Genomic DNA, 25,722 nt, shown 5'->3' on the forward strand with positions numbered 1-25,722 from the left:
TGCTTCTACTTCCAGGAGATTTCCTCTACTTTGTCTTCCAACTCTGACTATTCCAGGTATCACATTTTTAATTTCTATGAGCTCTTTCTTGTTCTCTGAATGCTCTTTTCAAAATAGCATCCTGTTTTTGTTTCAGAGACTCAATGTGTTTTTATTAGGATACTATAAAGTTTTTTATTTTGCCCTGTTATTTCTGTTCCTTATGAATTCTTTTTTGAATGATTTGGTCTCTTTCTTGAAGCTTCATGTGTATTGGCTCTCTGTTTACTGATGGGCCTTATTGTAGGAAAACTGGGTGGCCAGCCAGCATCTTTACTGGGGGACCTCCATTTGTCACTATGGGTCTTTTATAGGTCACCATCTGCTTTGGACTATAAGATTTTTTGCAGGCACTTTGAAGCAAACAAAGTAGAGCAAGGGAACAGCCTTTGTTGACTCACAGTTCAGTGTGCAGACTTTTAGTTAACTTTCCTGACATCTCTTGGTATTTTTATCCTACCATCCACTGCATCATGTAGGTGTGGGGGCCTGAGTGTATTGATGCTACTGATTGCAAAGATTTTGAACCAGTTCCCTTGCTTTTAGCCTTCTGCCTGACTTACAGCTTTCACAATACTTGGAGCCTCCAATTTCCCAGTGTAAGTGTACGTACCTACATTTAAGCTTCTCTAATGATTCAGCTGCCACTTGTCCATCTGCTTGCCATATATACATTTCTCCTGTTCCACTGTGTCTCCTCTCTCATGTTCTTCCTTCTTGCTAGTTTATACCATTTCCCCTTTCATTGTCATTTTAGAGAAATTTTTAAGACAATTAGAGATAAGAGCATACTTTCACTCTGACATGCTTAACACAAAATTTTTTTGGTAATTTAAATTATTTATCAATCACAAGAAATGTATTTACTTCCTTTTAGATCTCTATCTTTGTTATATTGTTTTTCATACTTATCTATCTTCATTAATAATGAGCAGAAAAATGCCTTTCCAATGCAAATTTGATTGTGGGATGATCTGTGTCTCTCAGCAGTGTTCCACCTACTGAATAATTCCCTGATTTGAAATAATTTCTTCCTTTCTGTAATAATGTACACTCCTAGTTTTCCTTTCCAGATACTTTTCTATTTCTTCTGCTGTTTCCTCCTTATGTATTTGGTCTTTAATGTTGGACAGAGCTTGATCTTAGCTCCATTCTCTTTTCACTCCACATTCTCTCCCTAGGTGCCGTGGTCTATTGCCATGGTTTAAATGCTTTCTATAGGTCAAAGATTCCACAGCTGATATCTCTAGCCCCTACCTCTCTTTTGGGCTCATCATATATTAAATACAAACATGAAATATCTACTTATCTCACAAGCATCTCAAATTTAACATAATCAGACTTACTCTTCAATCCTATTCCTGTCATCTTTTTTATTATTTTTTATGTTTTGAGATGGAGTTTTGCTCTTGACACCCAGGCTGGAGTGCACTGGCATGATCTCAGCTCACTGCAACCTCCGTCTCCCAGGTTCAAGTGATTCTCCTGCCTCAGCCTCCCAAGTAGCTGGGACTACAGGTGTGTGCCACTATGCCTGACTTATTTTGTATTTTTAGTAGAGATGGGGTTTCACTATGTTGGTCAGTCTTGAACCCCTGACCTCAGGTTATCCACCCACCTCGGCTTCCCAGTGTTGGGATTACAGGCATGAGCCACCATACCCAGTCCTGTCATCTTTATTATGTCTGCAATTGACACCTCCATCCCTCAGGTGTTTGAAACCGCAATCTGGAAGTCATTCTTGACCATCCCTCTTCTTCACCATCCCCACACATCCAACCCATAAGCCCAGTTGTCTTACAGTTATTGTTGACACGCCCTCCTCCTTCTTTCTAAGTTAATCCAACAGCCAGTTTTGCTGATCTCACCTACAACATATATGTCTTTCCAATTCTTTCCATTCTTACAGCCACCATTCTAGTTCAAGATGGAAGAAGGTCAGCTGGTTGAAGTAAGTTTGCAGAATGACGGTGAAAATTCAACCAGGCAGAATCCTGAGGAGTTCTTCGAGTATGAGCTTGCGTGGTTGTCGGCAGACATTCCTGCAGCTCCATCAGTCCAGCTTGACTGAATGTCAGTTTGACTTCTGCTTCCTGTTTTGGATACTGAGCCCTTATCTGCTTCTCATCCTGCCCTTGCCTCTGCCTTTGAATCTGTCTCTTTATCTATTCTTGGGGTGATGGCACCAAAATGATTGTGGGAATCTGTCCCAAATCTGCAAGATTTTGTATAATAGATCTAATAAATATGGTAAATCAGTCACTCGGAAAATTAAAAACAAAGCCAATTGCTCATTAGGGGAAGTGATTTTTTTTTTTTTTGATAGTTTTTTGGAAACTGGCTACAAGGGAATTGATTTTTGGACAGCTGACCTAGAGCTGTTCAAGCCAATATCACCTTTGCCTACCATGAGCTGCTGTCACCTCTACCTGGTCTCCTCACATCCATTCTGGTGCCCCTCCCACTACCCAAATCCACTCTCCCCATGGCAGTCTTCAGTGACCTCTTACAGAGTGATATGGTTTGGCTGTGTCCCTACCCAAATCTCATCTTGAATTGTAGCTCCCATAATTCCCATGTGTTGTGAGAGGGACCCAGTTGGAGGTAACTGAATCATGAGGGTGGGTCTTTCTCATGCCGTTCTCATGGTAGTAAGTCTCACGAGACCTGATGATTTTATAAAGGGCAGTTCCCTACACTAGCTCTCTCTTGCCTGCCCCCATGTAAGATGTGACTTTGCTCATTTGCCCTCTGCCATGATTGTGAGGCCTCCCCAGCCACATGGAACTCTGAGTTCATTAAACCTCTTTTTCTTTATAAATTGCCAAGTCTCAGGTATGTTTTTATTAGTAGTGTGAGAAGACTTATGCACAAAGAAAACCTAAATAAAAAGTAATGCTGATAGCTTTTCACTGCACCCAGAATGAAACCCAAAAATGGCCTAAGAAGACTCTGCAGGCCTGCCTGTGCCCACCTCACCTGCCACTGCCCCCTGCTCCCTCACACTCCTAGAACAATGCTTTTCCATTCATTCTTTGTCTCACATCCAATTCTTTTCCTGCTCAGTGCCTTCACACATGCTATTCTTTCTGCCTGAAATGCATTTTCTCTTATTCTTGACCTGAGTCAGGTCTCAGCTCAAACCTCATTTCCTGGATCCACTATTCTTTTTCTATTTTTCCAATGGAGTCTTGCTCTGTTGCCCAGGCTGGAATACAGTAGCACGATCTCAGCTTACTATAACCTCTACCTCCCAGGTTCAAGCGATTCTCCTGCCTCAGCCTCCTGAGTAGCTGAGACTATAGGCACATGCCACCATGCGCAGCTAATTTTTATATTTTTAGTATAGATGGGGTTTCACCATGTTGGCCAGACTGATCTTGAACTCCTTACCTCAGGTGATCCACCCACCTTAGCCTTCCGAAGTGGTGGGATTACAGGTGTGAGCCACCACAGCCAGCCCTAGATCCACTATTTTTATTTCACAATACCTTATCTTTTCCTTCATTGTGCTTCTCATTGTAATTAAAATATTTCTATGTGCCTTTTTCTGCTTAGCATCTCATGCCTTGATTGGATGGTTAGTGAGCTCCATGAGGACAGTGAGCCAGGTAGGTGCCTAATAAACATGTACTATTTAGAATACATGAATAAATTAATGAATAAGTTAATGAATATTTTCTTAAGTTCTTATATGACATATAAAATCACAGAGTTGCTGCAATATACTACAGGAATTTAGCATATCATAGTCCCTTGTAATTAGAATATGGACTCAGAAGCCACAAACCTTCACAACAACCATAACAACAAAATGTTTCTTGAGTGACTGACTTAGCAAGTGGCAAGATAATGCCCAACCAGTGTAATGATCTGCAAAACAGTATCACCATTTTCTACTATTAATATCCTTGGAGCTTTTTTTTGGAGACAAGGTCTCACTCTGTCTCCCAGGCTGGAGTGAAGTAGTACGATCAGAGCTCCTCACAGCCTTGAACTTCAGGGCTCAAATGATCCTCCTGTGTCAGCCTCTCAAGTAGCTGAGACTACAGGCATGCCCAGCTGTGTTTTTTGTTTTTGTTTGTTTTTTCAAAGGTAGAGACAGTGTCTCACTTTGTTGTCCAGGCTGGTCTCCAATTCCCAGTCTCAAGTGATCTTCTCACCTTGGCCTTCCAAAGTGCTGAGATTACAGGTTTAAGGACTACATGCTTCTGAGGAATACCTTTAGACAGGTAAAGGTTACTAGAAAGATATGATAAAAATTACGAATTTGCAATCATGATGAAATAAACAGAAGGTCAAGCATTTGTTTGAGGACAGCAAGGGGGGAAAGAAAGATCTACTAACCTTGAGGAAGCTGAAGCACCCCTGTGCTTATGCCTGAGACCAAGTCACCCAACACATATTCCTTGAATTTGTATGCTGGCAGCCATTTAGTTATGGGTAGGAACATATAAATGATATTTCTTATTTTTTTAGGCGTACATCTGAAAGGACAAAGACAGACAGAGATAAAGTTATAAATGAGAAACATCTCTGTAGAATTCAAACCAAAGCACTTTCCATTCCTTATTCCCAGGAGCAATCTGGAAAAATTTCCAATTGGTGATTCAGGATGTTGCCAGACAGGGTAGGAGTCAGGGGTGGGGAAAAAAAGAGAGTAGCTGGAATATTCCTGGGACACAAAAGGTATTTTGAAGGTGGGTGGAGAATTAGAAAGCGTGCTGGTTATGTTAACATTTACACAGACAAAAGGCATAGTAGGAATTCAATAAATACGGTGAAATTCATGATGAAGCCTCTGTACAGATATCTAACACTGATTGAACCTCGTGAACAGCTTTGCAAACCATGATGGCTCAGCATTCATTTTTTTCTCCACTTCACCAAACAGATTTTCTTTACACATTTGACCTTGTGCCTCTCATAACTAAATGATACAATAACAGAAACAGGTTAAAATGCAACATACGTGAATGCCTGTTTCAGCTTATCCGCAATGGAATCTGGAACCTTGTCCTTAGTGTGTAGTCTTTCCTGGAGGATCGGATGACTAAAGATAGGCCTTTCCACATAGTACCTCTGGGTTGCTGCAAGGATTTCATTTTCTTCAGCATGATCCATAGTACTCTGAAATCATTCATTAATAGCAGGAGACAAGCATTTCCTGAGTGTTACTAGGAGAAAAAAGAAAAAATCCATTTTACATGCCAAAATCCTACTGAAGACTTTTCCTAAGCATCTCTTCTTTGTGGTGTTCCAAGCTCTTCTGAGGCTTTCTTTGGACACCCCAGAGGACCTAATAGATTGATCTGTATATAGGAGGCAGTAATTAATGAAATCAAAATCAATAAAAAAAAGTGACTTATTCCCTCCCAGGTTAATGTGTGTACTTTTAACAAAAGCTCATATTAAGTGCAATGGCTAAATACTACAGTCAGTTGCCTCTAGGTCCATATAAGAGGAATTGCAAATCAGGTCAATTTTGACTAGCTATATGTCAAGGAAACAGAAAAAAAGAGTACGATCAGTCCTTAAATTGACTCAATGTTTCTTAAAGCTATATTAGCCTCCCTTCCAATTCTGTATTTACAGTTGATTACTCTTTAAATTATTCTATGGTTCAGAGCTGAGGCTTATGTCTGTTTGAGGGAAGTTGCTGGTGACCTGTGTGAAAGGCAATAAGTTAAAACATCAGCACACTATTCTAATATTGTTTTGAAGTTGATTACATTGTCATGTTTTTGATTATTAGAATGACTGATAGTTTTTTTCATTGCTACATAGTGATACTACTTATATGAGTAAAAGAAATGATTAAAGAATAAAAATACAACATATTTGTGCATATGGAGATATGTACAAGAATGTTTTCTGCAGCCTTATAACAGTGAAACATTGGAAAAAATCTAAATGTCTACTTGTATGCAGTAAAAAAATACATTTTGGTATATTCATAAATTTAATTCTATATAGTAATTAAAAGAAACACACTACATCTATATGTGTCATCATTAAATCTCAGAGACAATTTTCAATAAAAATGTAAGGCACAGATGAATACTGAGAGGATTCAATTATTTCAAGTTTAAAAACATAAAATAATAGTATATGTTATTACATATATTTGTAGTAAAAGTATAAAACCACTCTGACAACAATAAACACTGAGATCAGGTTGGTGTTACCTCCAGAGAGAGAGGGAAATGAGACTAAGAAGGGATAGTAGAGGGCTTCTACTAACTGTATCTGCAATGTTTCAGTTTGTAAAAAAAGAACTGGCACAAAGACAGCAAAATGTGAAGATTTTATTATGCTGCTTAGTAAGTAAACTGGTGCTTGTTACATGATTGTTTGTACTTGTCTGTACATTCGAACTACATACCTCATAATAAAATATTAAAAGCACAACAACAAAAGCCAGTGTTCCCAACTGAAGGAAGTTAATGGCAGAGCAGGCAGAGGTTAACGTGAATGCATGGTTAAGTGCCTGTGTGGTGACTGTGGAATTGTGAGGGCTATTAATGTTGGTCAATACAACTCCTTCACAGTGAAAACTCAGGTTTTCATCAAAATAAAATCACATTCAAATTTAAATCAAGGCTGGGCATGGTAGCTCACACCTGTAATCCCAGCACTTTGGGAGGCCGAGGTGGGTGGATCACCTGGGGTCAGGAGTTCAAGACCAGCCTGGCCAACATGGAGAAAACCTGCCTCTATTGAATAAAAAAAATTAGCTGAGAGTGGTGGCACACGCCTGTAATCCCAGATACTTGGGAGGCTGAGACAGGAAAATCACTTGAACCTGGGAGGCAGAGGTTGCAGTGAGCTGAGATTGCACCAGTGCACTCCAGCCTGGGCAATGAGAGTGAAACTCCATCTCAAACAAAACAAAACAAATTGAAATCAGGGTTGTGTATGATCTACCACAAAATATTATGCAAAATAAATATCTATGTCCAAAGAGGCTGAAAATTCAAGAGCCTATAAGAAAAAGAAATTATGGCAGCAAATGCAACCAAGTAACATTAAGGATGATATTAAAATGTTAACAGTTTGACTGTTTTTGTCTCTTTCAAATTCAAGTTGAAACTTAACCCCCAATACAAGAGTATTATGAGGTGTGGTCCTTAGGAACTGATTGATCATGTGGGCTCCAGAGTCCTCACGAATGGGATTATAAAAAGACTTAGAAGAGGGAGTTCACCCCCTTTCATCCCTTCTGTCCCTTCTGCCATGTGAGGATACAGCATTCCTCCTCTCCAGAGGATGATGCAGTAAGACAACATCTTAGAAGCAGAGACTCCTGGCCCTTACCAGCTGGTGCCTTGTTCTTGGACTTCCCAGACTCCAGAACTGTGAGAAATAAATTTCTATTGTTTATAAATTTCTGTCTGTGGCATTTTGTTATAGCAGCTCATATGAACTAAGAAATGGTAAATCTGGAGAACGAGAATGTTGCAGAACCCGAGAAAACAAGATTATATGTTTTTTGTTTCAGACTAGCAAGTTGGGTTGGCCACCTCTTATCCAGCTCTTTAGGGCCACTCTAGGAACTCATCAAAATACAAGAATGACTGGGATGATGTATGAGTGCAGTTTGACACATCACAAACCCTACCACTGGCTTCCATCTGCCCTAACTCCTCCAGATCATTACATGACATCATTATAAAACCATTTGTCATCCAGGCAGCATACCATGCTGCTTTAAGCCTCTGTGCCCATCTAGAGTTTCAATTCATTCTAGTAAGAGATGTTGTTTCTTTCCCTTCACTCCTTCCATTTTCCCCACAGCCTAATCATTCTATCTTCCAAACCCTTGTTCTGTCTTCTGCTTCTCTGTGAAGTCTCCCCTCACTTATAATCCTTTATGAAATAGGCCTATGCATGTTACTTTGTATACTCTTCCATTCTTCTATTCTAATAGAAACATTAATCTCCTCTGCTAAACTGTAAATTCCTTGAGACAATATCATACTCTGAATTCCCAGGACCTATCTCAGCACTTGTATCCTAGGAGGTGCTCAGTAACTGGGGGGTGAATGAAATCTTTGAATGGGTATGTTATGATTATTGATAATGCATGCCATGCTTCCTCTCTAATCTTTCATCTTATAGATTACGTCTGCTTTAAACTTTTACTATTATTCTTTGTAGACATCATCTTCTTAGTTTTCTTTTGTCCTAGTTCAGAAAGGTAATTTCTTCCTTCATGTGGCCACTCGAAGAGAAAAGGAACAGGTAGACCTGAGGAAGGTTTAATAAGAATCAGACTCTGGTTTTTCTCCCGCTGCAGAAACTCAGTTTTACCATTGATTTTCCTGTTACTCCACAGGAGTTTGCTCAGCTGTCGACTGGGTGAATTATGATGACCATATCTAGGGATGTTTTATCACCTACAAGGCAGTGGTGACCAAATGTGGCCAATCATCACAGTGGTCTGGGAAGGGCTTGAATTACTGGGTTCAGGGCCTTACCCTGAACCTACACTGTTAGGATTTCCATTGGGTGAGACCCGAACAATGGGTATTCACTACTTGTGGGTGTAAGCATGTGTCCCTTACCCATGTATGTGGCAACCTTTTCTGGAGATTTCAGGGCAACAGAATGGTTTACACTGAAGCATAGCAGAGAAAACACTCAAAATACGAGGCATCTCTATCTTTAGTCTTAAGAGTCCTTTGGCTATCCCCAACATCAGGAATTCCTCATGACACCCGTGAATCTGAGAGTATAAAGACAAGAGGGTGGTCACTTATCACCCACTTATTTCTCCTTCTCCCAGAACCTCAAAATTTCTTCTATTTCATTAAGCAGAGCAATTATATTTATATATTAAAAGTTCCCCAGGACATGCAGTTGATCAGCTAGATAGGTACTTGACATATTGAAAACACTGACTTTCAACTCTGGCTAAACCCAGAACTTCCTCAGGTACTTTTACAAAACACTAACGCTTAGGCTCCACACCCGACCAATTATATAGCACGGCCTCCAGGGGGCAGGCTTGGACATTTCTTTATAGCATCCTAAGATGGTTCTAATAAGCAGTTCAAGTTGAGAACCACTGGCTTAGAATCTGAGAGAGAGAGAGAGAGAAATACATATGAAAAATACGTAAGAAAAATCACAAAGAAATATTTGAAAATGAAAGCCAATTATAGATGTTGAAGAAACTAATACTGAATCAGTGACATGATTAAAGCCACATGAAATCATTTTTAAAGTAAGCTTTATGATATTATACATCATATATAGAAGATATAATACAAAATAATAAATGTAATTGCCATAATATGCTGACTGAAAAGTACATGAAATGAGTTTGGAAGAGGATTAAAATAAGGACATAATTTAGTGGTAAAAAGAGCTTTTTCAAATTTGCCATTTTCATTTGGGGCCATTCTCAGCCATGGCTGAGAACCAATGCCCTTGGAGTCACCTGGGCAGTTTTAAATACTGATGCCTGACTCTATTTCCAGGGATTCTGGTTTAATTGGTCTGCAAAGCAGACAGGGATTGAGAGCTTAAGAAGCTCTCAGGTGATTCTATTGTACAGCTAAGGTTCAAAACCATTGACTCAGGAGATGGCAAAACAAACACCCTCACCCACCCATCCATGTGCCCACCACCCAAACAAACAAACAAAAAACTAAATAGGGTGCAAATAAATTCTGCACAATGCATGATAGCACTATCTTTACTTATGTGTGTCTGCAAAATGTTTAATACAAATTACAAAAGAGTACTATTTGGCTTAGGTTTCTCAAGCAAAGTCTTGTTTCTATGCATATATTCTCACAACAAAAGAGAGTTGTGTGGAGGTGGGCAGTGTAACATCCACTATACTTCAGGCAAATGCAGTCTTAACTGTCACAACCATTTCCTTGTGGGTTTCAATTAGGAGCAAATCTCAAACAAATTGAGATCTCAAAACATTAGATGGATTTTCTAAAGCATTAAGATATGCACTATCTGTAGGGCTGCCAGAGTAGGAGGAGGCTCAGTTAAATGTGCATGTTAAATAATCAAGAAACAAACTTTTAGTATAAGTATGTCTCAAATATTGCATAGGATATAATTATATTAAAAATATTCTTTGTTTGTCTCAACTTTAACTGGGTATCTTGTCTTTTTCTTTGCTAAATCTGACAACCTTAACTCTCTGTAGGTTAGGAAGAGACACAGAGAAGAGACGACTTCTCAAATATTTTTGAGATACTGGCACCCTGGCTATAATCTATGTCCTTTTTGAGATAGCTGGTTGGTAGTTCAAGGACGTTTCAACTGGAAAAGGAAAGGAGAAGAAGATATCATGAAAGGCTGTCCTTTTGGGGGAATTTTTATTTGCATCAACAATGATTAAATAATTAAAGCCTCGAAGGCTATCAATAACCATCTTATCAGAGGCAGAAGGGCAAAGTAACCAAGGAACCAACACTAGGAGATCAAATAACCAGACTCTTATACGACAGATAAAGAGTTTCCAGTGTGCTGATTGAAATTATAAATCACCAAATTGTAAAAGTACAAAAATCCTTACATGAGAAAAGTCACTTACTAAGATCACCTAAATGGACACATCTTCTGGCAGGTCCTCAAACATAAAATACTAATGATAGCAAAGCAAATTGACCTAGAGCTTCAAGGTCCATTTCCCCACAGCTATGAAGGGAGGAATTTTAAGGTGATGCAGAACATTTTTCACCTTTTTTTTTTTTTTTTTTGGAGACGGGGTCTTGCTCAGTCGCCCAGGCTGGAGTGCGGTGGCGCGATCTCAGCTCACTGCAAGCTCCGCCTCCCGGGTTCACGCCATTCTCCTGCCTCAGCCTCCCACGTAGCTGGGACTACAGGCGCCGACCACTATGCCCGGCTAATTTTTTTTTTTTTTTGTATTTTTAGTAGAGACGGGGTTTCACCGTGTTAGCCAGGATGGTCTCGATCTCCTGACCTCGTGATCCGCCCGTCTCGGCCTCCCAAAGTGCTGGGATTACAGGGATGAGCCACCGCCCCTGGACTTTTTTTTTTTTTTTTTGAGATGGAGGCTCACCCTGTTGCCCAGGCTGTAGTGCAGTGAAGTGATCTTGGCTCACTGCAACCTCTGCCTCCCGGGTTCAAGTGATTTTCCTGCCTCAGCCTCCCAAGTAGGTGGGATAACAGGTGTGCATCACTACGCCCAACTAATTTTTGTGTTTTTTTGGTAGAAATGGGGTTTCCCCTTGTTGGCCAGGCTGTTCTCGAACTCCTGACCCTCGGGTGATTTGCCCACCTTGGCTTCCCAAAGTGCTGGAATTACAGGTGTGAACCACGACGCCTGGCCTCATCATAGATTTTAAAATCTAAATCTAACTCCCCCACTTGGTAGATGAGAAAATGGATCCATCTACAGTCACTTGGGGGTAAGAGACTTATCAAAAAATATTCGCAAAACACAAATCCTGCCTCCTATTCAAAGTAGTCTTTAAACGACATCTCTGATACTTACAAAATATTGCCATGATAAATATTTATAAATAAAAAATGTAACAAAATAGTAACAACATTTTAAACTTCAGACTAAGAGCCAAAATCAGCTGCATGCCAATAATGAAGATTCACTGGTTTTGTGGCGGATGCTCTGAATTGGAGGTCACGATCAGGGTAGAGCCCTGGTTCAGCACCTCAAGTGTCTCAGTTGTTCTACATTGTTATGGCAGGGTTAACTACACCAGTGTTTTCTATGCCATGGTGGCATGTCACAAGCACCTGGGGAGATTAAAACCACAATTTCCAGGCCTTCTAGAGATTCTTTCTTTTTTTTTTTTTTTCTTTCGAGATGGAGTCTCACTCTGTCACCCAGGCTGGAGTGCAGTAGTACGATCTCGGCTCACTGCAACCTCTGCCTCCTGGGTTCAAGCGATTCTCCTGCCTCAGCTTCCCAAGTAGCTGGGATTACAGGCGCCCACCACCATGGCCGGGTAATTTCTGTGTTTTTAGTAGAGATGGGGTTTCACCATATGGGCCAGGCTGGTTTTGAACTCTTGACCTCAGATCATCTGCCCACCTCAGCCTCCCAAAGTGCTGGGATTCCAGGCATGAGCCACTATGCCCGGCCCCCTCTAGAGATTCTAATTTAGTAATTCTAGAATCTGTATTTTTTTAAAGCTCATGGAGTGAGACTGATGCACAACCTATTGGGAAAATAGATTGTGAGCCTCATGAAAGGAGAAACGCAATACTACTAATTTCTGTACAGTGATTGGTACTTAGGGCTGAAAAATGCTTGCTGAATTAACATACCAAAATACTTTGCCTCTGAGTCTTAGTTTCCTCATCTTTATCAACTTTTAAACCACTTTATTGAGAGATGACTGACATACAAAAAGCTGTATATACTTAGTGTATACAAATTGATGAGTTTGGAGGAATGTATGCCATAAATATATCCATCACCTCCAAAAGTTTGCTTTTCTCTTTATGTATATTATTATTTTGTGATAAGAACACAAGATCTACTGTCAGAATTTTTTTTGTCGATAGTGCAGTGGCACCATCTTGGCTTACTGCAACCTCCACCTCCCAGGTTCAAGCGATTCTCCTGACTCAGCCTACCAAGCAGCTGGGATTACAGGTGTGTGCCACCATGCCCAGCTGATTTTTGTATTTTTAATAGAGACGGGGTTTCATCATGTTGGCCAGGCTGGTCTCGAACTCTTGACCTCAAGTGATCCATCTGCCTTGGTCTCCCAAAGTACTGGATTACAGGTGTAAACCACTGTGCCCAGCCTGTTAGTGCATTTTTAAGTGTACAGCAGTGGGTGGTCAACTACAGGTACTATGCTGTACAGTAGATCTCTAGGATTTCTTCATCTTGCATAATTTTAACTTGATTTCCTTTGATTACTTTCTCCCCATTTTTCTCTCCTCCCAGTCCCTGGAAACAACTATACTATTCTCTGCTTCTATGTTTCCTTATCTTTAAACGTTTCCAGTGATAACATTCTGGGAACAGTATTTGGCAAGTTTCAAAATGCCAATTAAATCTCTTGGTGCTTAAACTAGCTAGAATGGATTCAGTTGTCTGAAACTAAGAGCCATCGTCAGTAAAGTAATGCTTTTCTTTAAGTTTTGAAATAGTATTTTTCTCTGTGAACTGGAGGTATCAGAAGAGAGTAAGGACATTCATCCATCTACTCAAAATAATTTACACATTTATAACTTTAATAATGCATATATTAACTTTTTAATCCCAAATATGCAAGCACATGCCTAAGCTTATGCATAGCTTAGGGTTCAGGAGGACACTGTTTGTAGGCTGGAACTGGCACTTTTTTGTTTTCTTTTTGAAATGGAGTTTCACAGGCTAAAGTGCAATGGTGCAATCTTGGCTCACTGCAACCTTCGCCTCCTGGATTCAAGCGATTCTCCTGCCTCAGCCTCTCAAGTAGCTGGAACTACAGGCGTGTGCCACCATACCTGGCTAATTTTTTTTATTTTAAGTACAGATGGAGTTTCACCATGTTGGCTAGGCTAGTCTCAAACTCCTGACCTCAACTAAGCCGCCTGCCTTGGCCTCCCAAAGTGCTGGGATTACAGGCATGAGCCAACGCACCCAGCCAGAACTGGCACTTTAGAGCTGCATGTTTTTTTGCAAGATATGTAAGCTTTCTGTATCCTAATTTCCTTATCTGTAAATGGCAGCCGGGAGTACAGGCTGTGGAATCACATAGACCTCAATTCAAGTCCTGGTTCTGCCACTATGGTGGGACATCTGGCGAGTTACTTGATCTAAGTAGGGTAACCACAGGTCCTGGCTTCTGCCTGCTGTTCCAGAGGATGGCTTTGGAGAGGATACTAAATTTGAAGTGGCTCTCAAATAATGGATAGAAGACAAAAAGGCAGGGACGTGATTTTGCACAGAGATGTGAAAAGGTAAATGCTAATAGGACATGTTCATGGAATACCAAAGGTACTAGTAGAAATCGTGCTTTGGGTGGTTACAGGAAATAAAACTGGAGATGTCAAGTAGGACTAGATCTTTAAAGTCCATGAAAGGCAGGATGCAGGTTCCAATTTGCAGCCATGGGCTCTTGCTATTTGACTGTATCCCAGTCCTCCTTTGGCCTATACAAAACTACTGCTCAAAATCACTCTGCCATGGAAAAATTATTCCATACCACTAAATAAGTTGAATCCCTTCCAGCACTAATTTGCTGTGACTCCATAAGTTAATAAACAGCAAGATTTATTTTCCAGCTAGAAATGCTTGAAAGATCTTTAATGCTCACAAGATATGCCCTTAGAATTTTCTTTGAGGTAAAAAGCTCAGTAATTCAAAGTGGTGCTTAGGTTTGAATGACAGATACTTTAATAGAAAAAAGTTCTCTAGTTTAAGCAAAAATGAAAGGAGAATCTACTGGCTGACTAGTTATTTCTTTTTCTAAAAGAATAACCTTTAGCCAAAATAATATACACTTGATAAAACTGCAAGTATTATGAAAGAACTAATAATGAAAAACAATAGTTTTCCATCCCATTCTTCCCAACTCGAGTTCTATTTCCTGAAGCAACTACTTTCTTTCTTTCTCTCTCTCTTTCCTTCCTTCCTTCCTTCCTTTCTTCCCTCCCTCCCTCCCTTCCTCCCTCTTTCTTTCTTTCTCTTTCTTTCTTTCTTTCTCTCTCTCTCTCTCTCTCCCCCCTTTCTTTTTTTTTGTCTGAGACAGGTCTCACTCTGTCACCCAGGCTGGAGTGTTGTGGTGTGATCATGTCTCACTGCAGCCTCAACCTCCTGCACTCGAGCTGTTCTCTTGCCTCAGCCTCTTGAGTAACTGGGATCACAAGCATGTGCCACCACAGCTGGCTAGTTTTTAAATTTTTCTTCATAGACAAAGGGTCTCATTATGGTGCCCAGGCCGATCTTGAACTCAAGGGCTTCAGTGATCCTCCCACCTTGGCTTCCCAAAGTGCTGGGATTACAGGTGTGAGCCACTGTAGCCAGCCACCATTTTCTTAGAATCATTTTTGATATTAATTCTTCTGGTGAGTTTATTATTAACTCTAAATCAGCAATTCTCAGAAAAGGAAACTGGTATTTCAGGTGGGATTTGTGTGGGATTGTTCTGTGCATTTAGCATCTCTGTTCTTGACATTAAATGCTAGTAGCATTCTCCATCCACAGGATACATTTCCCAATCTTTTCTGGAATCGAGAACTACTGCTCTATGGAACAAAATTATATGGCTGTTCTTTTTACTTATCAAGTTTAGACATTATTCATGAATGCTTACCATGAAAAATTAACTTTTTTTTTGAGACAGGGTCTGGCTCTGTCACCCAGGCTGGAGTGCAGTGGCATTACTCGGTTCACTGCAACTTCCGCTTCCTGGGTTCAATAGATTGTCGTGTCTCAACCTCTTGAGTAACTAAGACTACAGGTGCATGCCACCACACCCATCTAATTTTTGTATTTTTTGTAGAGACTGGGTTTCACCATGTTGCCTAGGCTGGTCTCAAACTCCTGAGCTCAAGTGATCCACCCACTTTGGCCTCCCAAAGTGCCAGGATTACAGGCGTGAACCACTGCACCCAGCTGAAATATTAACATTTAAGTCTCCTTACTCACTTATATTTTTGCTAAATTATATTACTATTTTTAATTCCTTTACCTATAAAACCAATATATACCAATTTATTCTCCCTTTTCTCTCTCCTTCTGGAATTTCTATTAGACATTTGTTGGAGCTTCTCATGTCACTGTGTGCTTTAACCTCTTACATTTTCCAGCTTTTTATCTCATTGGGTTGATTACAGATAGTCTTCTCAGATTTAGCTTCCAGTTTAATAATCTACTTTTGGCTCTAATACGTTGTTTAAGTAGGACATTATGTTTTTAAAAAAATTTAATGTCTATATTTTTCATTTCTATACTTTTTGAAATCAGCTTGTTCTAATTTCATAGTGTTCCATTTTTCCTTTTGTTTTCAATTCTCTTCTTTTAATAATTTTTAACACATTTGTGATCTTGTTCATCTATTTCCATTGTTTTAAATTCTTGGGGATCTGATTCTTCTGCTTGTTCTGTTTGCTGACATTCCCTTGCAGTGATTTGTAGGTTTTTAAAATTGTGAGCTCATATTTAATTGTGGAAGGGGAGGAGTGGTTCTGTGGATGTTTCATGTACACTTAAGTTGTGACGTGTCTTTAGAAGCTTTCATGTCTACTCTGCCAGGGTTCTGGCGGTTTTAGTGGGTCCTGGACCTTTTCACTACTGTTGGTGTTTGTTTAATATGGTTTGAGGCTTCTAAACCATAGAGGAAGTATAATTTTGAACCCAATTTCTGAATGAGGCACTGGCCCAGGGTTCTGATTGTTCAAGGGTGACTTTCTTTTTTTAACTTTCACTCAAGGCCTACAAGACTTCCTTGTTTCCCTAAGTAGTGGTTAGACTTTGCCTAATATTCTATTAATGGACTAGACAGGTCTTTAGAGCTCCAGGTTTATCCAGTGTTTCAGTTCCATGGTCCTGGTCTCCTGTGGGCCTGAAGCCAAATTTTCTTTCAAAGTTTGAATGATACCACCTCATCATTCAACACTCCAGGGTCTATATCCCACAGAAAAACTCCTACGGTTCAGGCTGTGTGTGAGATTTCTTATTATTATTGTTCTTTTTTAAACATTTTTCTCTGCATCCTTCTGACAGTCTTTATTTCAAGGTTATTTGAACATTTGTTCTGTTTTATCTTTTTTTTGTGTGTGTTTGTCCTGGAGGAAGATCTGAATGAGTCAGCTTACCCCTCTATGTTGCTAGAAGTCCCAACATCATCATCCTCATCCTCATCATCATTTTTTTAGGCTAGTCAAGTAAAGCAGTGGGAATGTAGAAGGAACAAAGAAATAAGTAACTGGTTGTGATCAATTAGTTGTAAATACCACTGCACTTGGACCAGGAAGAATTCCTATTATCTCTTTTTTTTTTTTTTTTTTTTCCTGAGACGGAGTTTTGCTCTGTCGCCCAGACTGGAGTGCAGTGGCACAATCTTGGCTCACTGCAAACTCCACTTCCCAGGTTCATGCCATTCTCCTGCCTTAGCCTGCCGAGTGGCTGGGACTACAAGCGCCCGCCACCACGCCCGGCTAATTTTTTGTATTTTTAGTAGAGACGGGGTTTCACCATGTTAGCCAGGATGGTCTCAATCTCCTGACCTCGTGATCCGCCCACCTCGGCCTCCCAAAGTACTGGGATTACAGGCGTGAGCCACTGTGCCCGGCCGAATTCCTGTTATTTCTATAACGATGCAAATATTGTTCATTGCTACTTCTATCTATAAAAGGAAATTTACTTAATTCTTCTTAAAGTCATTCTTCTTGAGCTCACTATCTGCCCTAATTTGTATTAAGTTTTTTCTAAGCCTGGTGAACATCTGTCAACCTACAATTTATTTCATTGGAATTGTGGATTAGCTCCACTCTTTCTAATTCCACATCTTCCTCCTCCTTGCTTTATACCCTCATTTTGCTGGAGCATATCCTCAGGCAACTGCTTTAGAAAAGGTACTCAGAAGTAAACGGCCTGAGTCTTTGAATGTCTGAAAATGTCTTCATTTCACTCTCACACTTGATAAGTTACTGACAATAGGATTCTAAGTTCGAAATCATGTTTCCTTACAAATTTAAAGCCATTGCTCTATTAAAATCCAGTTTCCTCATGAGATGCCTTAAATGACTTCAGGTTTGTTCCCCACTGATAGTTGAAACCCAATTTGGAGAGGAAGGGAAAGCCAGGGGGACTATCCAGGAGGTATAACAAGGAAGAAAGAGAACATAGGCTGCTGCTGTTTCAACTAAACAGTAAGAAACCCCATCTTCACATCACCTGACAAGTATCCCACTGAAAATGGGTCCTGTATGATCTTTAGCACCCTCTCAAACTCTTGTCCACTGCTCCTTTCCTTGCTGGGGTCATTTTCTTTGCCTTCCCACCTTGTCACTCTGCTCCAGCCACATGGACTTCCTTGCTGTCTGTTACTGTTGTTTGTTTGTTTGTTTTGAGACAGAGTCTTGCTCTGTTGCCCAGGGTGGAGTGTGGTGGTGCAATCACAGCTCACTGCAACATCTGCTTCCTGGGCTCAAGTGATTCTGGCACCTCAGCCTCCCGAGTAGCTGGGATTACAGGCGTGTGCAACCACGCCCAGCTAATTTTTGTGTTTTTAGTTGAGATGGGATTTCACCATGTTGGTCAGGCTGGTCTCGAACTCCTGGCCTCAAGCAATCCGCCCGCCTTGGCCTCCCAAAATTGCTGGGATTATAGACATGAGCCACCGCACATGGCCTCCTTGCTGTTTTATGAACATGCCAAGCACATGTCCGCCTCAGGGCCTTTGCACTGGCCAGGATGCTCTACTCATAAAAAATACAGTTTTTATGAGCTGTATTTTTCTCCATAGTACTCAACACTATCTAACCTACATGATGGTTTACTTCTTTATTTTCTGTCTCCCTTCCCTTCTTCATAAGAATGTAACCTACATGAAGTCAGGGGCATGGGGAAACTCATTAGATATTTGTTGGATAATGAGTGACTCTAGGAAGAAAGGAAGGAAAGAAAAATGCAAGAAAGGAAGCAATGAAAACCCTTGTTACCTTTGAGGATGTTGTTAAAAGTGTTCAATAAACAGGAACTGGCTAAGAAATTTTACCATTTCTAATTATTTTGCAAAATTGTGTTGCTTTTTGGAAGTAAAGATTTAAAAAGCAAACTAATGATAATCCTAAGGACTAGCATGACCTTATTCTTATTATCTTAAGAAACTAGATGTATGGGAGGATAAAGTTTTATTTATAAACACATAAATGGGCCATTGAGTTTAGTAATAATTAAGTTTCCAGTAGAGTTGAAATTATGACAAATCTACCTTTTCCTGGTATATTTCTTCCTACTTTAATTCATTTTAAGAAGTAGGTCAGGAATAAATTATGAAATAACAAAACATGTGTCCAATACTACTAAATCTTTGGGAACAACGATCAGCAATGAACATATAAAACTACTCCAATCCTAGAATTTTGTTTTGTTTTGTTTGTTTTTTACTGGCAATGAGTACAACCAGCTCTAGGTGGCTGGAGAGGTAGGAGCTGAGCTGATTTTGTAGGTCTGCATTGGATTTTTGACATCAGGTAAAGGCCACTCCTCTGAGATACAGAAGTAAAGAACTTTACTGCCAATAGCTTTCCACTCCAGGAAAAAATAAAATATGCTCCAACCTAAGTTATGGTTTAGAATTAAGTCAGGCCCTGGGATTGGCCAACGCTGGATTAGACCAAGTGTGTCCAGGCTGCCAGTTCACCCCTGGAGACAGCACTGCATGCACTGTGTATGGAAGGCTGCAGGGAACATGTGGGAATCAAGGGCCACAAGCCCACATTTGTCAACACGGAGCATGCCAAGATGAGCTTGGTTGGGAAGACCCTAATCCAGCGGCGCTAGAGGAATTAAAGACACACACAGAAATATAGAGGTGTGAAGTGGGAAATCAGGGGTCTCACAGCCTTCAGAGCTGAGAGTCCCAAACAGAGATTTACCCACGTATTTATTAAAAGCAAACCAGTCATTATCATTGTTTCTATAGATATTAAATTAACTAAAAGTATCCCTTATGGGAAATGAAGGGTTGGGTCGAATTAAAGGAATAGATTGAGCTAGTTAGCCGCAGCAGGAACGTGCCCTTAAGACACAGATTGCTCATGCTATTTTTTGTGTCTTAAGAATGCCTTTAAGCAGTTTTCCACCCTGGGCGGGCCAGGTGTTCCTTGCCCTCATTCCCACAACCTTCAAGCTTGGGCGTTAGGGCCATTATGAACATGTCACAGTGCTGCAGAGATTTTGTTTATGGCCAGTTTTGGGGCCAGTTTATGGCCAGATTTTGGGAGGCTTGCTCCCAACAAAGCAGGTGGGATATGGTAATCTGCCTGCATTTTAGCAAGTTGAGAATAGGCTTATAGCAGAGATAAGACTAATCGAGAAAGAAAAGAGAGAAATTAAGTGTAGCTCCTGGTAACCCACGTGCTTCTTACCTTTGTCAGTTTTTCCTCCTTAGTGCCTTTCCATTTTTGGTCAACTGATTTATGTCTCTCTTACTGATCTGACAGTCACATATACACACAGTTTTTTGTCTTTGGGATATGAAGAGTATTAGGAGATTAAAAGAAGAGTAGGGTAAACAAATACGTTTCATGGATTACAATTTAGTAAGTCCTAACTCTAGAAGAATTTTCCAAGTGTGAAAATCTACAGAATTTACAGTGTAATGGCAACATGATTAGGTCCCAAGAAATAATTAAGGTAAACAATGTGCTCTTTTTCTCCTCTCCCTGGTAACTCAATAGTCTTCAACTACTTGAGAAGGTGTGAGGATCATTTTTTATCTCAGTTTGGACACTGAAGCTCACATTTCAGTGACGATCAAGGTGATCATGCTTATCCCCTACTGACACCTTTCTTCCCCACCTCAACAAGTCACAGATCACTTCAAGGAGAAAATTTCAAGAGGTTATTAAACACTGGCATGGATACCCAGAGCAGAGATGTTATCGTCTCTGGGGACCTTTAGGAACAGCTGATCATCCTAGATAGGCAGAGTTACACCTAATTCAGAACGTCAAAAACTACTGGGTGCTGCAAAGTCAGCAAAGCATTGTGGGAATATCAAAAAGGTGAGCAGGCACAGCAGCTCCCCTCAATGACCTGAAACAGCTTGATCTGGACTGCTTCTGAGAAAGGCATGTTTAGGTTTGGTTACCACTGAGGAGGTGCAATGCTGGGCCAGGCTATGTTTACCAGGGACTTTGTGGGCCTGCTTTTCTCAATCCTGACTGGATATTAGTATTTGCTGGGGGGACTTTTAAAAAATAATGATGCCTGGGCCTATCTTTATTTGATAATGGAGAAGTCCATTATCTTCTCCTCACCTTCATCACTCTTCTTTTTCTCTTTGAGACAAAGTCTCGCTCTTGTTGCCCATGCTGGAGTGTAGTGGTGCAATCTCGGCTCACTGCAACCTCCACCTCCTGGGTTTGATTCTTCTGCCTCAGCCTCCCAGTAGCTGGGATTACAGGCATGCGCCACCATGCCTGGCTAATTTTTGTATTTTAAGTAGAGACAGGGTTTTGCTATGTCAGCTAAGCTGGTCTTGAACTCCTGGCCTCAAATGGTACTCCCATCTCAGCTTCCCAAAGTGCTGGGAGCACAGGTGTGAGCCACTGAGCCTGGCCCACACTTTCACTATTGAAAACATTTGTATTCTGGAGGACCATGAGGGAGGGGACAGGTCTTTTTCAAAATCTAGGGAACACTAAGGACTTTATCCTCAAAGTAAATCTGATTAATTAATCAGAATCTCTGTTGGGTATTTTTTTTTTTCTAAATAAACTCCAAGGCAATGTAAATGCAATGGAATTATACATTAGTTGCTGAGAACCACTGATGCCATATAACACCCTCATTTTATACATAGAAAAATTAAGGTCCAAAGAATTTAACTGACATGTGACTTGCCCAAGACCATATGCCTGGTTAGTGGCAGAGCTTGGCTTAAAACCATGATCTCCATTAATTTACAAATCCAATAAGCATCTTTCAAGGACATTCTAGGGTTGTTGGCCCACCACCTAGTTGCCACTCAAGAATACAGTAAGTCAAAGCTGGTTGATAGCTAAGGATATCTTAGGCTGATCCTAATCCAAGTTAAAAGGTAAGTGTAAGGTGTGATGGTTCTGGTATTCTCTCTTATAGTTTTCTTCCAAGTAGTGGTGTGTGATTCAGACCTCTGGAAATTTTGAGGAATCCTTTGATCTGGATAAAATCCATCACTACCTCTGACCCACTCTCCAATTTACTAGTTCGAGGAGGCCGTCTACTTACCCAGATCCAATGGGCAGCACAAAAGTCAGGACAGGGGACAAGATCCCCTGCTGGGAGCTCCACTGAAGTTCACTGAAACCTTGATCACTGGGGCTGAGAGCTGGAGAAGGGAGAGCTCGCTCCTTGGCCCTATATATAGAAGAAGAAAAGTAAGTTAATTCAGCAGTTGCTGGTTTGTTTTTTTTGAAAGAAGCTATGTCTAAAATATTTCTTAATGCTGTCCTTTCATTCTTAATATCAACCCACTCCCTTCCAAGGCACAGCTACTGCTATCAGAGGGGCTTACATGGGATAGGCTAATTATATATAATTATATCTTCTTCCTAAGGGTGAACTGCTAGGGTGTGAAAAAGATATATTTCAATTTTTGAACTCAACCATTCCCATATGTAGCAATTCATGACTACAAGTTTGCATATGAGAGATTGTGTCCCGAATGGGGCATCATCAGTACTGGGAGCAAATCCTCCTGGAGCACTTGCCTTGAAAAGAGCAAGAAAAGTAGAAAAATGAGAGACTCATAATGTTCAAGATAAGAGTTGATCTTGATCAATTAAAAAATTAGGCCAATCTGTCTTTAGTCTTTTACAAATAATACAATTATTCCTTCCCACTCACAGAATACTTACTCAAGGGGCCATGTACTTATTCCATTTGAAAGTAAATTAAGTCATATCCACTCAGTTTGTGAATTTACTCACATCTTGCTTCACTTCCCTTTCCCTCCGCCTACCTACCCTCTGACTAATTCGCTGACCTGTTCTGAAGCAAGCTCTCACAACCTGGGCACCAGGAATCCTCTGAAAGGTGTACAAGATTTTGAATGGGTGTGCTTTTTTATTTTGGGGGGGATAAAGTCCCTAGTGTTCTCCAGATTTTGAAACAGACCTGTCCCCTCCTTCATAGTCCTCTAGAATACAATTGTTTTCAAGGGTAAAGGTGGGGAGAAGATAATGATGTTGACAGTTGTTGGTACCTACAATAAAACATTTTATGAAGTTGGTCCTGGAACTAGCCTTCAAAAGGATTAAGAGTTCATAAAATTGGATCTATCCTCCAAAAGAATGGACTTACATAAAACATACTTTGAGGCACAAAATTATTAAATATATTCATGCTGTGTCTTCTTTTGTGCAAGATTTCACTAGTTTGAAACCAAAAGAAAGGAAAATCATCATCTCATTTTTCTTGATTTTAACTTTATTAATCTAATGATAATGAGAACACCTGGGAATATGGATGTACTTCTTATTTATCATGATTTCCCTCGAAAACTGTTTCACTTGGGTTACTAAAATGCAGACTACCTGCAACGGTAGAAAAATTAAGATACCAGGGGGCAACACATGATATTTAAAATGTGATGAAAACTCAACTGATTTTGATTGTCAATTAAATAGGCAGTCCACACCTGCATCTACACCTCACAAGACAATCCACTGATTGTTAGAAACTTCCTTAGTCTTCCATTCTTCTGTTCTTAGCAAAGTGCCTCTACTCGAAAGGCGCTCAAATACTTGTTGGATTGAGTCAATTCTTTTGGTTTCGCTCATAAATTAATGAGGAACGTGTAACTCTGTATAGTTTCAGAGTAGTTAAAGAGAGAGAAAAAAAGAAATGCTACGTAAGAGAATTGGGGCTTCAGGTGTTACCTAATAGACTAGAAAGCTTTCCAACAGTGCACTTAAGATATGAGCTATAGCAACCTTACCTAGGAATTCCTCGCCCTTTCTTTCTAATGCAAATTAGTTTGAATTTCTCCTCCCTCCTGTCCTCTGCCTGAAAGTCTTCTGATACAAAGCAATACTACAGTAATTAAAAGGAATGCCTGACAAAAACACATTTTAAATTTCATTTTCAAAAAGGTTGATACTTCCTATTGCATACTCCGAATTCCCCTGCATTTCTATGCTGTAGATTCCTACACTTTAGACAATACATTTGTATCTAGTGAACATTGTTACTTTTCAGATAGGAAAAAGCTAAATCTCAGTCAGTCCCCGCAAAAGGTTGCCATTTTTTTGTTGTTTTAAGAGTCTCCATGAATGTTGTTTAAATTCTAGAATCCACAGTACTCATCGAAGCTAAGGAAAATAATTTTGCCCACCCTACAGCGTATCGGAGGCTTTCTTCACAGCTAGCAGATCGGATCCTTGCAGCTGTTTCTTCTGTAGGTCTCGGGGCTCATTGAGAAGGTCCAGCACGCCTTCCCGGCTGGGCCTGGCCCAGGTGCGCTCTAGATGAGGCAGTTAACCAAGTCAATTGGTTCCCGATCAACTAAATCTCTCTTAAAAATGAACACTGCCGCGAGCTTCGAGAGTCCAGCATGTCAGAGCCTCTATGATGGCAGAGCAGCTGCCGCGATGCCTGATTAGTAGGGAGAAGGATCTCCCGGCAGGGGGCCAATACCAAATTTTAGGGCTGTTAGGCTCAGAGCAGTCCCTTCGTGAGCGGAGAAGTATGAGACCCGGGGTTCGAGCCTTGCCCGGCACTGAGCGGAGGGCCCAGTCTCAGGACCACAGCCTCGCTCCCTGGGAGCTCCGGGCGGCCAAAGCTGGGCAAGCCCGGCCCGGCACAGGCGGAGGCACGGCCGGTCTCCGGAGAGAGAGCCAGAGGCAGAACTGCGGGCCTGGTTTTGTGTAATTCGGTTTGGACGCAAATCAGGCCAGACCCAAGGAGTCTGGTGCCGGCCACCGTAGGCAAGAGGAGGGTGTTTCGGAGCACAGCCAGGGCGCGCGGGAAAAAGATGACAACCAAACTGGAAACGGCAAACGGCTGGATTAGCGCGGAAGGGATTCGAGGAGGCAAACGTGAAGTAAAAATGCTGTGTGCAGCTGCAGAGGGCGAGGGGACGGGGATTGCAAAGGACAGCGCTTCGTGAGACTTTCTCCTTCCCGGCGTAGAGACCAGCAGAGTGCGGGCAGGTCAGCCCTGTCGTCTGTTCGTTTAGGGAAAGGGCGCGGCATGGAGCCCGGGAGAGAGGGGCAGAGGCGGTGACAGCGAGGGCCCCTGCTCGGGTGGGCCCGCGGGCCTCAGCTCAGCCACCTCCCGAGGGACCGCGACCCCCGGCCCCGCGCGCACTCACCAGCCCGGGCTGCCCTGGGCGGAGCCGCCCCGCCGCGCTCCCCAGCCGCTGCCTCTTCGACTAGCGCGTTGCCTCCAGGTGCGGCTCTGGGAGGAGGCGCCACGGGCAGTGGTTGCAGCGCCCCGCGCCTCCGGGTAACACAAACCCGCCCCGCCCCGCCCCGCCAAGGCCAGGCCCCGCAGACACACTCCGCTGTGGGACGCCGGGGCGCGGGCATCCCTGCCCCCTAGGGGCCTCTTCCCAAGCACCTAGAACTTTCCAAAGGGTGCTTGGAATTTAACACCTTGGTCGTCAAGCCCCGCAAAAGTACCCTGATGAGACTGGCTTTCTTCCCCTACCGCCCAGGAGTTTCTCCAGGTGGCATTCCTGTCGCCTTGAGGTGGAACGTCAGTAGAGGCTCCAGGCTGAAGCAAGCACAATACTCGAGGTATAGCGTTCAAGTGGAAAACATTGCGTTTTATGATTTTTAAATGGAAAAAAAAAAAAAGAACCAAAAGAAAACCCTGACTTATCTTTTCAATTACAGTCATTATAGAGACTCGGATTCGTACAGGAACATTCGAAAACTTAGGAAATCCTTAGGACAATGTAAGTGTGAGATTTTTTGTTATTGTTTTTTTCAAAAAGTTTTGATGAACTGCCTTTGGTTAACACTTTGTTTGCAAATATTGACTTTTTTTTTTTTTTTTTTTTTTTTTTT

At 41.3% G+C, this 25,722-nt stretch overlaps 1 protein-coding gene across 3 annotated transcripts in view; it reads right to left on the reverse strand.

Annotated features, from left to right (window-relative positions):
* SLC26A5 (solute carrier family 26 member 5) overlaps nt 1-25,132 on the reverse strand; it is an 85,660-nt gene extending 60,528 nt beyond the window's left edge. For all 3 annotated transcript variants that reach the window (XR_002726471.3, XM_023192555.3, XM_023192554.3), the window contains exons 1-4: nt 25,023-25,132; nt 21,938-22,066; nt 5,012-5,216; nt 4,387-4,526 (exon numbers count right to left, since the gene is read on the reverse strand). Coding sequence is in view for 2 of the 3 variants with exons in the window: in XM_023192555.3 (XP_023048323.2) it covers nt 4,387-4,526; nt 5,012-5,163 (292 nt within the window). In the remaining variant the exon portion in view is untranslated. The remainder of the gene's footprint in view (nt 1-4,386; nt 4,527-5,011; nt 5,217-21,937; nt 22,067-25,022) is intronic.
* Between the last annotated feature and the right edge of the window lie 590 nt (nt 25,133-25,722).

This window comes from Piliocolobus tephrosceles, chromosome 8 (genome assembly GCF_002776525.5).
Source record: "Piliocolobus tephrosceles isolate RC106 chromosome 8, ASM277652v3, whole genome shotgun sequence".
In the NCBI taxonomy this organism is placed as follows: Eukaryota; Metazoa; Chordata; class Mammalia; order Primates; family Cercopithecidae; genus Piliocolobus; species Piliocolobus tephrosceles.